This window comes from Patiria miniata, unplaced genomic scaffold (assembly GCF_015706575.1).
Source record: "Patiria miniata isolate m_02_andy unplaced genomic scaffold, ASM1570657v1 HiC_scaffold_5, whole genome shotgun sequence".
Classification (NCBI taxonomy): domain Eukaryota; kingdom Metazoa; phylum Echinodermata; class Asteroidea; order Valvatida; family Asterinidae; genus Patiria; species Patiria miniata.
In genome coordinates this window covers 35,372,135-35,388,020 of record NW_024037072.1, presented here as the reverse complement: position 1 = coordinate 35,388,020, position 15,886 = coordinate 35,372,135, and the positions used below count along the sequence as shown (strand labels likewise).

Below are 15,886 nucleotides of genomic sequence, written 5' to 3'. Positions count from 1 at the left end.
ACGAGCGCAAGTGGGATTTATAACCAATTTATCTTCAAGCAAACTTGATATCAAATGCGTACACGCAGTGAAGATGTACGTGCATACATGTAGTGTTTTGGTCCGTTCTGCAGGAAATAACACAACATATGTACACGTACATTTTTAATATCTGGGGTGCAATATAGCTGTGCAATATTATATAAAATCACACAGTTGTTGCTATAGATGGACTAATCAGGGTCTAGGATTCAAGTTTGCTTGAAGATAATACTTAATATTACAATCAAAGTTACCTTTACTCATTCATCACTGTGCTTCTTGAACTTTAATGACTCTCACAGACTTGGCATTTTGTTCCTTTTAGGTGAATTTCACCTGGACGTGAGTCCGCTGTACTGGGTGAAGGCCTGGTTACTGTTAGTGGTTAGCACACTCCGAGTCCAGATATTCTGATTAGACAGTTTCTTTGGAATCAGAAGGTGGAAATTTGTTTTTCCTGGCTTTGTACTTTATACATAAAAATCTAGATTAATTTTAGTAACTTTAGAAACAGAATAGTAATTAAGTTGTGTTGGTGAATTTCTTATGTAAAGTCTATAAATTGACTCATTTGTAACCTACTAACTGTACAAAAGTAGTCATAAAGTTGTAAATTTTGAAGACCCCAACTGATTTTTAGTAGATTCTGATAGAGGAAGACATGCTCTAGCAAGTTATTTTTATTTCGTTGATTTTCGGAATGATACATTATTACAAAAATTGGGTCAAAGGTCACGATAGCATATTAAAGGTCACGTGACCTACTTTTCACAAAATTTAATTTTGACAAAAGAAGTGATTTGAGCATGCAATCCTCATTATTTTAAAACCAAATTCACATATATTGGATGAAAATTGCCATAGTTTTGACATATTTATACCAAAACGGTGGTATTTTACTCTAAAAATGCCATTTTTTTGTGGCTTCTGCCCTGACCACATGGTAGGTCGGATCGGGCTAAAAATTGGTGTGTATTCATTGCTCATTAGGACCTACAAGCACAGCAATTTTTATTAAAATCGGAAGACATGAGGTAAAAAAGTGCGTTGGTCTGACATGGAATGACCCTATTCTGTTTCTTAAGTTACTAAAATTAATCTAGATTTTTATGTATAAAGTACAAAGCCAGGAAAAACAAAATTCTACCTTCTGATTCCAAAGAAACTGTCTAATCAGAATATCTGGACTCGGAAGTGTGCTAACCACTAAAAAACAACCAGGCCTTCACCCAGTACAGCGGACTCACGTCCAGGTGAAATTCATCTCAAAGGAACAAAATGCCAAATCCGTGAGAGTCATTAAAGTTCAACAAGCACAGTGATGAATGAGTAAAGGTAACTTTGAATGCAATATTTAGTATTATCTTCAAGCAAACTTGAATCCTAGACTCTGATTAGTCCATCTATAGCAACAACTGTGTGATTTTATATAATATTGCCCAGCTATATTGCACCCCAGATATTAAAAATGTACATGTACGTGTACATATGTTGTGTTATTTCCTGCAGAACGGACCAATACACTACATGTATGCACGTACATCTTCACCGCGTGTACGCATTTGATATCAAGTTTGCTTGAAGATAAATTGGTTATAAATCCCACTTGCGCTCGTGGAACACGGAATTATGTAGTGCATCGAGTGGCATATGGGTCACGGCAGCATTGCATTATTTCATATTCCAAGCGCGCTTGCGGGATAACTAATTATCAGTGGCACCCAGTAGGGGGGGGGAGGGCTTGAACCCACCCCCAACATTGTCAATTTGTTTGTTGATTTTAGGCTAGGTTTTGTTGGTCCAATCTTTTACAGAAATTTGAACAAAAAACGATTTATGACCCCCCCCCCCCGTCCCCCCCCCCCCACCAAAAGCCAAATTCTGGGTGCGCCACTGCTGATAATTTACACTACGAGTCTGGTTAGACCTCATCAGCCCTCAAAATGAGAAATTCACAAACCAAGATATATTTTAGTAACTTTAGAAACAGAATAGTAAGTTGTGTTGGTGTATTTCTCATGTAAAGTCTATAAATTGACTCATTTGTAACCTACCAACTGTACAAAAATAGTCATAAAGTTGTAAATTTTGAAGACACCAACTGATTTTTAGTAGATTCTGATAGAGGAAGACATGCTCTAGCAAGTTATTTTTATTTCGTTGATTTTCGGAATAATACATTATTACAAAAAATGGGTCAAAGGTCACAATAGCATATTAAAGGTCATGTGACCTACTTTTCAAAAGAAGTGCTTTGAGCATGCAATCCTCATTATTTTAATAACAAATTCATATATATTCGATGAAAATTGCCATAGTTTTGACATATTTATACCAAAAGGGTGGTATTTTACTCTAAAAATGCCAATTTTTTGTGGCTTCTGCCCTTACCACATAATAGGTCGGATCGGGCTAAAAATTGGTGTGTATTCATTGCTCATTAGGACCTACAAGCACAGCAATTTTTATCAAAATCGGAAGACATGAGGTAAAAAAGTGCGTTGGTCTGATACGGAATGACCCGTATGCGAGTCGTACATCAAGAAAAAAGTATGGTTTATACGTGCGGATTGTACAGTGTGAAATATTGAGAGTTCAAATTCCAGAAAGTGAAAGATGATTAAAAATAGTTGCAATGGAACTTGTCGTAGGTCAACAATTAAACAACTTTTTGTTTTATTAAGAAGAACAAAAATTTGAAGTTTATAGTTTAGGTCAGTTTAAGCTAGAACAGAATCGGAAATGTATTTTTCTTTCTATAAAATTTCAACGTTGTCTATTTATCATTAGTTTTATATTTTATATATTATATTCATTTTCATAATGTTTAATTGTGTTAATTAAAAACGAATGGAGCAATGATATGAATCAAAGGTTGCTGCAAGGGTAGCAGTAGGCTATCAGCTTTGGTCCAAAAATTGGGCCACCGGTTTTTAAATGATCAAAAGGAGCGATGCTCATAGCGATTTTTGGCAAGGTATGCACATCTAGAGTTGGAAAATGTGTGATAGCTTTGCAGTGTGAGGGGTGGCAGCTTGTATGGGTGTTATCACCTTTAATACAATTTTAGCCACTAATATGCTTTTTACCGGATTAATTATATGTGGTAACAAGCATGTTTTGGCCGCCATTTGTTTTTGTTGTTTTTTTAAGTGATCGCACCCAAAAAGCTGTCACCGCTGCAATGCTATCGCATGGTTTCCAACTACATGGGTGTATACCGTGCCAAAAATCACAGTGAGCATTATTCCCCTCATTTGATACTGACCAAACCCCCAGGTTGATGGCCTACACTAAGTACAGTGTTTTTTTTACCACAATGTGCCATCCAGACACCGCTGCAATGCAGCTTCTCCAATAGGCCGAGTGTGGATTGATGGCGGAAAATTAAACCATTTCTTCGTTGAACAAAACATGTAAATAATGATCCTTTATCTCACAAAAGTCTCATAGACCTTTAGAATTGAGCGCCATTTTATAAATTGACCAGTGGTTGGCAACAAAATTTAAAAATCATCATTGGCGCCTTCTTGTAGTAAGAAAGAGGCAAATGTATTGTCATTGGTAGGGTTTCTTAGTGATATTGTATTTTCAACAATCCAATTCTGTAAATGCAACATTGACCCTGCATAGTTTGCACACCCATTTTTTGCGAAAAAAATTGTCAACCAAAGAAAGTCTTTACATTCTAGGATGGGCATGGTTTGAAAGGGAAAAAAAACAAAAGGAAAAAAAAGATGCACACTATAAACAACTAAGAAACATGGTAATATTGTCTAGTTCTTTAGTAATTAAATTTGTTAATTCAGATAAACCGTGAAATGCTAAAAAAAAAAGAAAAAAGAATGTTCGAAGTGTTTGAACAAAAACCTGTAATTAGCCTTTTATACTTTAGCCGAGCAATATTGGAGTTATGGCCATGAATTTTGCTATTGATTTGTAATTATTTAGTTTCTTCCAGGAAGTTGTGATTGTAATAAGATTGTCTATGATTCCAATTGACTTGTACATGACTTGTATGCAAACTTTCAGCAAAATATGCAAAAGTGTTAATTTAATTTTCGCGTAGTAATAGGCCTATGCGTACCGCGAAATGATTGGTTCAGTTTGATAATCTTGGAGACAAAAATAATCACATTTTAGATTACAACAATTTATTTAAATGAAGAATTGTATCACCTGTATATTTCTGAGATGGTTGGTCGTTCTTTTTGTCCATGCATGTGTTTGATTTCTTTTGTTTCATTCAAAAGTGAATATAACTGCTTGCAAAATATATGGCAACAAATCCAAATATTCGCCTTGAAAAGCGGAAAAGGTTCGGGGACAGCGGTATGTAGTCTTAGCTTATAGGTTGATACCCGTGGCTTATAGACCAATTCAGATACGTTATTACTTTCCATCACAGCGTCTCCAATGGCAAAAGCATTGTGATAGCTTTTCATATTCTAGCTTTAGATATATATTTTATATATATGAGTCAGTTGCTTTGAACAAAAGCGTGCACAATGGTTTCTCCATTGAAGGGGGTCTCATGCGTGTACCGCGATCTCTCGCCCAGATTCGACGATAGGGGACTATATCGTTAAAGTTTCAGTTTTAACATCAACAGCGCCCTCAGATAGGGCATTAGCAGCTAGCTAGGATAATGTGTTCCCATGGTTAAGGCCAAAAAAGTCTCCGGTTTCTGGTATGGAGCTTGTTCAAAAAGTGGTGCGGCGACGCGGCTTTTTTTTTTCTTTTTTCTTTTTTACCTGACTTTTTTGCTTCAAATGTCGGCTGATGACTGCAAATGGTGCCCGACTAAACGTAGTGCAAATATATGGGAGTCCAGAGAGGCCACATAAAAAGCTTATTCTCGATCATAGCCTCATCTAAAATTACGTTAAAATTGTGCAGCAGCAGGATTCCAGTCAAACCAGTGAGTTTGGCGGTTTTGAGACATTATCTTTCATTGAAAAAAAAACTGTTTCATTTTGCCGACGCGCATGGCTACGGCGACGCGCGCGCATACCAGAAACCGGAGACTTTTTTTGGCCTAAGGGTGATTTGGTGCATGTCGTCGCGATCTAAACGAGAGGGTCTGTATTCAATCATATTACTGTACGTGAAGAATCTTATCAAATTGAAAGTAATCAGAAGTGTTGGGGTTTATGCCTCAAAAGTGCGATTTGCGAACGTACTCTGTTTACACACGGCGCTCACTAGTCCAAATTCGAATACCTGTGGTTTATTTGTTTAATATAATAAATTCTCTTTGTTCCCTTTTTGTTCTCTCAATATTGGAATTTTGCCCTTTGAGGTAATTTAGAGATATTTTACATTTTTGTTTTCACGGAAAAAGGAGTCCGAGAACCTGTTCTGCAGCTCCTATGGTACGACTCTCAGCTGTAAAACCATGATATCTTTATAATAACCTTAAACCTGAAGCGCCTGTGCCGGTACATTGTGTGTTTTTTGGGACCCACAAACTGTGCGTCAACTGAGCCCCATCCGCCTAGTACCCGGTAAGCAACCGAAGGTTATCAAACATTACGTCATGCCTATAAAAAGACGGCTAGCGCCCTCAATCTTAAACAGAATGATGAAGATGACGTCTGCTGTCTTATCTCTGGCCTATGAAAGTCCATGTTTCCCTTTTGTCATTACATATTAAATGGTAAATTCAATCCTAGTGCTTGCGAATTGCCCTAACCAAATTTTATTTAATTTACGGAAGTAATATTTTAGCGTTACACAACTTATACGAAGCACTGCACTAAATAACCTTGACATTTTAGAGGACATTACAAATATAATGGACGCCTATAGAAGTAAAGGCCGTGTTGAAAAAAAAACCCCGCAATCTATGACGAAAATGACATTGGGGAAAATAGGGATTTGCTCCGGAAACCCCAATGTGAACGTCGGCACTGAACCGTAAACAGGCCTTTGTATCTTAAATTCACCGGAAATAATGTTCACCCGTGTTGGAATTCGAACTACAAGGTATATAGGGGAATATTTCTGTTTACGTGAACAACAATTCTATTGCTTTAACATATTTGTAAAAACTAAATTGTTCCCACTTTTATCTACGACATGTTTACATTATGTAGTGGATATCTGTCATACGTTTAGGCCAAAAAAAGTCTCCGGTTTCTGGTATGGAGCTTTCCCAAAAAGTGGTGCGGCGATGCGGCTTTTTTTTTTTCACCTGATTTTTTTGCTTCAAATGTCGGCTGATGACTGCAAATGGTGCCCGACTAAACTAGTGCAAATATATGGGAGTCCAGAGAGGCCACATAAAGCTTATTCTCGACCATAACCCAATTTATCAACACGTTAAAATTGTGCAGCAGCAAGATTCCAGTCAAACCAGTGAGTTTGGCGGTTTTGAGACATCATCTTTCATTGAAAAAAAAACTTTTTCATTTTGCCGACGCGCATGGTTACGGCGACGCGCGCGCATACCAGAAACCGGAGACTTTTATTTTGGCCTTAGGCATCATAAGAAAGCATGTTATTACCAACAAGTTTGCATTAAACATGTACAGGTTCCGATCCATTATCATAATGGCTCAATAAACAGATTTTTTAACAAGTTATTCCTGATACCACTAACCGACTTTCTTTCATACTGCGCAAACAAATCTTAACATTGTTCAGAATTAACGTGTTCTACAAATAGGCTTTAAAAAGTGTCATTATTGCAGTCTATGAAATCAAAATACTATGAGTATCAGGCTCCACAATGAATTCCCCCCCCCCAAAAAAAAACGCCCCGACTTGCGTCAATCTTAGCAAATGACCTTCATGTATGGATATACACTAAACAAGATGTCTTGAAGGGTTTTCAAACTCACTGAGTAATCCATTTGTACTAAATTGATACGTTTATATCTGGTGACTGTCTGATGTGATGTGGGACATGGAGTTTAGAACAACCAAGGAGCAAAGCTGGTTAAGTGAAACGTCATCATTGTTTAGGAGGGAAAAAATACGTCCCGCATTACATCAGCAAACAAATACTTGGTAACATTCTACCAATTAGGCAAAATGGTAAATTTCTGTAAATTTCTGTAATAATGAATAATCGCAATATAGCCTTTTGATTAATTAATGAGCTTTCCCAACAAAAATGAAATATTTGTGACGTAAATAACGTCATATATATACTTGTTTAAAACTTGAAACCCGACCGCTAGACCAAAAAACAGTGCAGAATTTAAGACGTAGCACAGCAGGTATTAGTTAGGCAGTCTTGCAGTTTTATAAAGCGCATGGTCGTAAATTTTGCCTAATTAGTTTTCAGACCTGAAATCGAAAGACTTGCTTGCACAGCTAATTACTCAACTATTCCCAGTGTACAACCGCATTTGATGAGTAGATCTGATTATCGCTTTATAGCTTGCATTTTAGGTCAAAACAACTGTTTTAAACCAATAACAACCCTAAAGTCGGCTCGCATTTTTAAAAAATAACTCACCATCTTAATCACATAAGATTTACATAAAATGTCACTTACAGCCAACAGCCTTTTACACATCATCGTCCAACTTGCCAACACACCGCCTATTAAAATCAAGTGTTATGTCTCAATAGGCAGGTTAATATTTCTCATGATTTTATACACTTACATGAAAACATAAAAACTGAGTCATCAATTTGTACTACTAAATTGATACGTTTATATCTAGTGACTGTCCGATGTAATGTGGGACATGGAGTTTTGAACAACCAATGAGAAAAGCTGGTTGTGTGAAACGTCATGATTATTTAGGAGGTAAAAATACGTCCCACATTACATCAGCCAACAAATGCTTGGTTATATTCTACCATAAGTCAATAAAGCAAAATGGTACATATTGTCAGAAATACATATACTGAATAATCGCCATATAGCCTTTTGATTAATTAATGAGTTTTCCTAACAAACATGAAATGCAGGCATATTTTTGAAGTAACATTTTTGAAGTAAAATCAACGTTGTATATCCCTTTTGTTTACTTGAAACCCGACTGCTCTGTAGATCAAGAACTAGTGCAGCATTTCAGACATGATATAGCAGGTATTTAGTGTTATCAAGCCCATGGTCTTAACTTTAGCTTAATTACTTTCCAGACTTGAAATTGGAAGACTCGCTTGCATAGCTGATTACTCAACTATTCCCAGTATACAACTGCATTTGATGAGTAGATCTGATTATCGCTTTATGGCTTGCATTTTAGGTCAAAACAACTGTTTTAAACCAATAACAACCCTAAAGTCGGCCCGAATTTTTAAAAATAACAACACCATCTAAATCACCAGCTACTGTTACACTTTTTACAAGATTTACATAAAATGTCACTTACAGCCAACAGCCTTTTACACATCATTGTCCAACTTGCCAACACATCGCCTATTAAAATCAAGCGTTATGTCCTAATAGGCAGGTTAATATTTCTCATGATTATATACACTAACATAAAAACTAAGTAATCAATTTGTACTACTAAATTGATACGTTAATATCTAGTGACTGTCCGATGTAATGTGGGACATGGAGTTTTGAACAACCAAGGAGAAAAGCTGGTTGTGTGAAACGTCATGATTATTTAGGAGGTAAAAATACGTCCCACATTACATCAGCCAACAAATGCTTGGTTATATTCTACCATAAGTCAATAAAGCAAAATGGTACATTTCTGTCAGAAATACATATACTGAATAATCGCCATATATATAGCCTTTTGATTAATTAAAGCGTTTTCCTAACAAACATGAAATGCAGGCATATTTTTGAAGTAAAATCGACGCCGTATATACTTTTTTTAAAACTTGATACCCGACTCTGAAGATCAAGAAACAGTGCAGCATTTAAGACGTGAAATAGCAGGTATTTAGTTTTATCAAGCCCATGGTCTTAACTTTAGCTTGAATACTTTTCAGACCTGAAATCGGAAGACTCGCTTGCATAGCTGATTACTCGAAAATTCCCAGAGTGTACACCTGCATTTGATGAGTAGATCTGATTATCGCTTTATGGCTTGCATTTTAGGTCGAAACAACTGTTTTAAACCAATAACAACCCTAAAGTCGGCCCGAATTTTTAAAAATAACAACACCATCTAAATCACCAGCTACTGTTACACTTTTTACAAAATGTACATAAAATGTCACTTACAGCCAACAGCCTTTTACACATTATTGTCCAACTTGCCAACACATCGCCTATTAAAATCAAGCGTTATGTCCTAATAGGCAGGTTAATATTTCTCATGATTATATACACTAACATAAAAACTAAGTAATCAATTTGTACTACTAAATTGATACGTTAATATCTAGTGACTGTCCGATGTGATGTGGGACATGGAGTTTTGAACAACCAAGGAGAAAAGCTGGTTGTGTGAAACGTCATGATTATTCAGGAGCTAAAAATACGTCCCACATTACATCAGCCAACAAATGCTTGGTTATATTCTACCATAAGTCAATAAAGCAAAATGGTACATTTCTGTCAGAAATACATATACTGAATAATCGCCATATATATAGCCTTTTGATTAATTAAAGCGTTTTCCTAACAAACATGAAATGCAGGCATATTTTTGAAGTAAAATCGACGCCGTATATACTTTTTTTTAAACTTGAAACCCGACTCTGAAGATCAAGAAACAGTGCAGCATTTAAGACGTGAAATAGCAGGTATTTAGTTTTATCAAGCCCATGGTCTTAACTTTAGCTTGAATACTTTTCAGACCTGAAATCGGAAGACTCGCTTGCATAGCTGATTACTCGAAAATTCCCAGAGTGTACACCTGCATTTGATGAGTAGATCTGATTATCGCTTCATGGCTTGCATTTTAGGTCAAAACAACTGTTTTAAACCAATAACAACCCAAAAGTCGGCCCGAATTTTTAAAAATAACAACACCATCTAAATCACCAGCTACTGTTACACTTTTTACAAGATTTACATAAAATGTCACTAACAGCCAACAGCCTTTTTCACATCATCGTCCAACTTGCCAACACACTACCTATTTAACCCGACTGCTCTGTAGATCAAGAAACAGTGTAGCTTTTAAGACATGATATCGCTTGCATAGCTGATTACTCAACTATTCCTAGTATACAACTGCATTTGATGAGTAGATCTGAGTATCGCTTTATAGCTTGCATTGTAGGTCAAAACAACTGTTTTAAACCAATAACAACACTGAAGTCAGCACGCATTTAAAAAAAATAATAACTACACCGTCTAAATCACCAGCTACTGTTACACTTTTTACAAAATTTACATAAAATGTCACTTACAGCCAACAGCCTTTTACACATCATTGTCCAACTTGCCAACACATCGCCTTTTAAAATCAAGCGTTATGTCCTAATAGGCAGGTTAATATTTCTCATGATTATATACACTAACATAAAAACTAAGTAATCAATTTGTACTACTAAATTGATACGTTAATATCTAGTGACTGTCCGATGTGATGTGGGACATGGAGTTTTGAACAACCAAGGAGAAAAGCTTGTTGTGTGAAACGTCATGATTATTCAGGAGGTAAAAATACGTCCCACATTACATCAGCCAACAAATGCTTGGTTATATTCTACCATAAGACAATAAAGCAAAGTGGTACATTTGTGTCAGAAATACATATATTGAATAATCGCTATATATATAGCCTTTTGATTAATTAAAGCGTTTTCCTAACAAACATGAAATGCAGGCATATTTTTGAAGTAAAATCGACGTCGTATATACTTTTTTTTTAAACTTGAAACCCGACTGCTCTGAAGATCAAGAAACAGTGCAGCATTTAAGACGTGAAATAGCAGGTATTTAGTTTTATCAAGCCCATGGTCTTAACTTTAGCTTAATGACTTTTCAGACTTGAAATAGGAAGACTCGCTTGCATAGCTGATAACTGAACTATTCCCAGTATACAACTGCATTTGATGAGTAGATCTGATTATCGCTTTATGGCTTGCATTTTTCGGTCAAAACAACTGTTTTAAACCAATAACAACACTGAAGTCGGCACGCATTTTTCATAACTAAACCATCTAAATCACCACTTAGTCTATTACACTTTCTACAAGATTTACATAAAATGTCACTTAAAGGCTACATCCTTTTACACATCCAACTTGCCGACACACCGCCTTTTACAATCAAGTGTTATGTCCCAATAGGCAGGCTCATATTTCTTATGAATATATACACTGACATGTGTCACTAGGCAAATTCAAAACAAATTGCATCTTAGATTAAAATCTTTTAACTCCGTATGTTACAATAATATTGGAGTTTTTAACAAATTCAAAATTTACAGATAATCAAGTCTTACAATTGAAAGTCCCAAACCTGTGGTCTAAAAAAAAATCAGAATGTTTTAATACACAACAAACACTTGAAAGATAGAATATATCAAAAAAATGGTTTGTTTAAAGAAGTGAGCATGCCTTCAGCACACATTACATAACAATTGACATCTTTCATAACATCGGTTAAGGGGCCATTCGGTATGCCGCCCCCCGGCTCGATGTCTCGTCAGCGACACCACGAAGTAACACCCATGTGAACTTGAATGCACGCTACGCGCGTATTTTACAGAACCGAGTGATTTTCAATTTCACGAAGTATTTAAACACTCATGTACACACACGCTGACGCACCCATTTTTGTTTTCACGAAGTAACATGCACTCATCTTTATTTCACCAGATTGATTTTTTTAATTTAAATTTTCTGTAATCCTACAAAAATATTGATTAATTTCATTCCAGTCAAACGTTCAAAAACGTTTTTATCCCAATAGTATTTCCGTAACAGCGTTGAAAATTTGTGAAAACGAAAATCGTTCGCGCCAAGGTCCGATGTGCGCACGCACACTTGAGTGTTACTTCCTGAAACCAAAATGTGTCATTAAGCGGTTTTCACGAAGTAACACTGCAGTGGACTTCGTGGTGTCGGTCACGGTTTGTCTCATCCCCGTGCACAACCGGAGACAGAGATGGTCCCGTTGGACAATGGGTGATACTCAGACTTGTGCCCACCCTCTGTTTGGATTTTCTTTTTTACGGTAGGCAAACGTGAGTTTTCATTGTTTAAATCCCTTTGAGAGCCCATGGAGATTCCTTCCTCCAATTGGAGAGCCCGAATTTGGTTACATTTTCGGTTAGTGATACAATATCGGTCAACTTTTGTGACATTATAGGTCGGTGATACGTTATCAGCTGGTTACTACATTTAACAGCCTTCATTAACGAACCCTATCTGGCCTCATTGAATTTAACGGTCGTCAGTGTCAAGCCCATTGTAGCTTTCATAGGCACTATCTGTTCTTTGCTTGCTATCGAGTTTGTTTATCTGACCTTCAGGGTCTGATGCTGAAATTGACGAAGAGAGTAGATCACTCGTAGAACTTGCTCTATCCCTACCGAGATCCTCCCGTGTGCCATTCATCGCAGTGAAATTCCTCTGTGGTGGCTGCTCCAAACTTTGTGACCTATACATCTGCGGTTGGTCTTGTTCGGATTTTATTTCGGGTACTTCTCCGTCCTTCTCGAACTTCAGTGTATATGTAGTTTTAACATTAATGTTTGTTTCTTGGGGGTCGGGGCATATCTGGTCATCGATGACCTTGATGGCAAACCGCACATCTGGTCGGTTCAGACTGTGAAGACCACGCTTCAGCTCCTGCAAAGTGCGCCTGTTACCCATATCGCTTTCCCTTGACGTAGCAAAGAACGCATCGAGGACGAGCTCGGTGGGGCTTTGCGGAGTTAGGAACCCGCTGGCTGCTCTTGTCTTGATGCTCTCCACCCAGCCGTGCCCGTGGCCTTTCAATCCCGTCAGATTCTCCGGAAGGATGCGCCAGTCACGACCAATAGGACTAGGCTCATCCAGGCGCGAACAGAGCTTCCTTATTGTTTCTTCATCCAGCAGTCTGCTCTCGGCGACGGGACCTCGCAACTGTTCCCTTATCTGCTGACGACAGATTTCCTTGACTTGCTCCTCAGTGATCTAAGATCAAAAGAATGACCATATTAGCGTGCATAACCTTTATTTTCAATATACGTCCGCATTAATTGTCGTCTTTTTTGCTTGTTGGAATGTCCATTTAAAATTAGCAAAGTAGATCCATATTTGGCAGAAGTTAATACACGTCGAGTCTAAAAAAATAAAAGAATATGCTCTTCATCTCTAATGCTTTCCTTCGTAAAGGAATCACATGATTCGGATCTCTTCCACTCTTTTTGAACGGTTATGATTATGCGGTTTACACTAAAATATTGAACACAGATTCAATATTCAATCAACTATCACAGATAGAGTGGAGTCAATAAGTGTATAAATAGCTATATAGACTAAATACGTTGAGCTGGAGTGGTTTTTAAACACTATTTGAGTTATTCCTTGAATTATGCTGTCAGGAAAATAAATATAGGGCAATGACATAATATTTCAAACTCGGCAGTTTGTTGCCTGAGGAAAAAGAATATACTTACTTGTCTGGGACTGGTTGCCTTGGCAACATTGAGTGAATAAGTCAGCGCGAAATCAACACTTTGCTCCTCTCGACCCTCTTGAAAGACTTTTAGATAACCATCAAAGGGCGCCCTCTCTGTGGATCTTCGCATGCTAGCCTTGAATATTTTCGACGGAAACGACGGCACGTTATCTGGACCACACTCCCGCCACAAGATCGAGTGTTGTATCGTCTAATATTAGAAAAGAATATACAATTGATGCTTTATGGGCTTTTTACGATACAAATGGTTCATCAATGACCATCTGACCGAAGGAACAGACAAACGAAATCAACCAACCAAGCTCAACCGCAAGACCATTGGACCAACTGACAAATTGGACTGACTGACCATAAGAACGAACAAATCATCCCGCTCACTTTCTCACCTGCCAACCACTTTGCGGTTCGGTGATTACCCAACAATCTGTATCTGAGCACATCAGGTTTATCCTAACGTCCTTCTCCGGGTCGGTGCGCTTCACTTCCAATGTTCCGGGCATATCGACCTGGACGAAGCCATTTCTCGTCTCCGCTGTCTGAATTTCCTGTAAAACACAAATTTCGATAAAAATCATAATAACGCGGTTGTGTAAACGTATCTCGGATTGAGGTATGTTACAGTTGATTGTTATCTGTGAACATTAATAAAAATGCTTTTTGGTTTATTATGATGACTGGAAATGCTTCACCACGTTAGTCAGGAGTATTCATGACTGTGTTCAGTCATATGATTAGAAACTACATCCACCTTTGTCCAAGAAATTAGTCCAGGAAGTAAAAGCATTGCTCCTCAATATTTTTAAATTCAATACTTCTTTGGGTACACGTATTCTTGACAACTTTATTTAACGTTTTTTTTATTGAATAAAATAGGATTGTGTCAAGGTATGTCTCGAAAACAAATTCACGGTACGATGCCAGTAACGGAAGACCGCCATGTGATTATGCAAAGATTTAAATTCTCTTCGTTTTGGAAGAGGAGGCCTTTAATTCTAACCCCTTATGGTTTATTATTGTCAAAATTTGGGATTCATTGAAGCCGCTGGTTATAAAACGCATGAAGCTCGATGCTTTGATACCAAAATATACCTGTAGTAAACCTTTGTTCTTACCTGAAGATTGGCCTTGGTGTCATCAAATAGTCGAACACGAACCATGACGTTTGTATCGTTGATGTCTTTGATGAATACACGTGCTACCATGTATTTAGCCTTGGGGTTTCCATAAGCTGTAAGTCCACAGAAGTGGCGCATGGTCATCAAGATGGATTTACTTTTGACGATCACATTTCCATCCTTGCCTCCTTCAATCGTCTGGTTTCCACTGGAAGAAGACTTCACACAGTTGAACTTGGTATCTACTGCGTCTTTTGCGCAGTGGGGTAAGATCAAGATGACATCCTTCCTGAATTCGAATTTTGAAGGCCCGCACTGGACATACGGAGTGAGGTGGTTGCGGCCTTGAACGTACATGTAGACTATCTGGGGAGATTCCTCAGCTGGTATGGCACCAGGTGGAATGTACAGATGAACACCCAAAGCGTCAACAGACAGAATACCACCTCGACTATCCAACACAGCGGCAGCAAAGTTGAGAACCTGAACAACGCGCCCAACTACATCATGGCCCATTCCTTTTGCTTCCTGACACATAGAGTCAAATAAGTCTAGCAAATCCTGTTTATCGAGGGTGACATTTTTGAGTTCGTCCATGGCTGCAGACTGATCAGGACTGGACTCTTCATCAGAGAACACAGGGTCAGTTGAGGGTTGGGGTGATGAGGTTTGAGCCAGGTCTGTTCCATGGGGCACTGAATGGAAGGAATCATGGAAGCTCCAAAGGATTGAATTCGTTAAATAAAGCTCTTTGCTGGTGTCGGCTTTCGGGGTGTGGTTACAGAAACACAACCACCGAAAAAAGCCCCTGAAAAGCCGTACGGCATGTGGGTGTCGTCTTTCAGTGTTTTCAACCTCGTCGAAAGGTTCCGTCTGATCTTGGTTTTTCCTAATGTAATTGTTTTCTTCGGGGGTCGGGCTACCGTCACCGTGAATCTTACTGTTGGGTGCGTTACCCTGCGCTGATCGGCTGCGTTGGTCTTTGGTGTCCATCTTTGTCCCTGCCGGGCGATGCGATGATGACCACTGATATTTCTTTTGGAAGAGATAAATATGTTTATCAGTACAATATTCAAATCTTTCAAAGTGTTGTAACCGATTTTGTATTATAAGTAGCATTCTACAAATATCCATTTCAGTGCAATCTGCGATTGACCTGAGTTTATTTATGTGTACACTCACAATTTCAACTGGAAATTCCCGTGTGTTTACCCTATCTGACTCTATAGGGGCGCTGTTT

The 15,886-nt window shown here is 37.9% G+C and overlaps 1 protein-coding gene across 1 annotated transcript; it reads right to left on the bottom strand.

The window, feature by feature from the left end:
• Positions 1-12,288: 12,288 nt before the first annotated feature.
• Positions 12,289-15,639, bottom strand: LOC119741407 (UNC5C-like protein). The gene is made up of 4 exons (XM_038217152.1): positions 14,644-15,639; positions 13,918-14,076; positions 13,509-13,721; positions 12,289-13,023 (listed from the first exon to the last, which is right to left on the bottom strand). The coding sequence occupies exons 1-4, from the start codon at positions 15,637-15,639 to the stop codon at positions 12,289-12,291; spliced, it is 2,103 nt and encodes a 700-aa protein (XP_038073080.1).
• Between the last annotated feature and the right edge of the window lie 247 nt (positions 15,640-15,886).

Coding starts and splice junctions, on each gene's coding strand:
- LOC119741407 (XM_038217152.1), bottom strand. CDS start 15,639: ATGGACACCAAAGACCAACGCAGCCGATCAGCGCAGGGTAACGCACCC. Junction 14,077..14,643: donor ACACCAAGGCCAATCTTCAG/GTAAGAACAAAG, acceptor TGTGTTTTACAG/GAAATTCAGACAGCGGAGAC. Junction 13,722..13,917: donor AACCGCAAAGTGGTTGGCAG/GTGAGAAAGTGA, acceptor TTCTAATATTAG/ACGATACAACACTCGATCTT.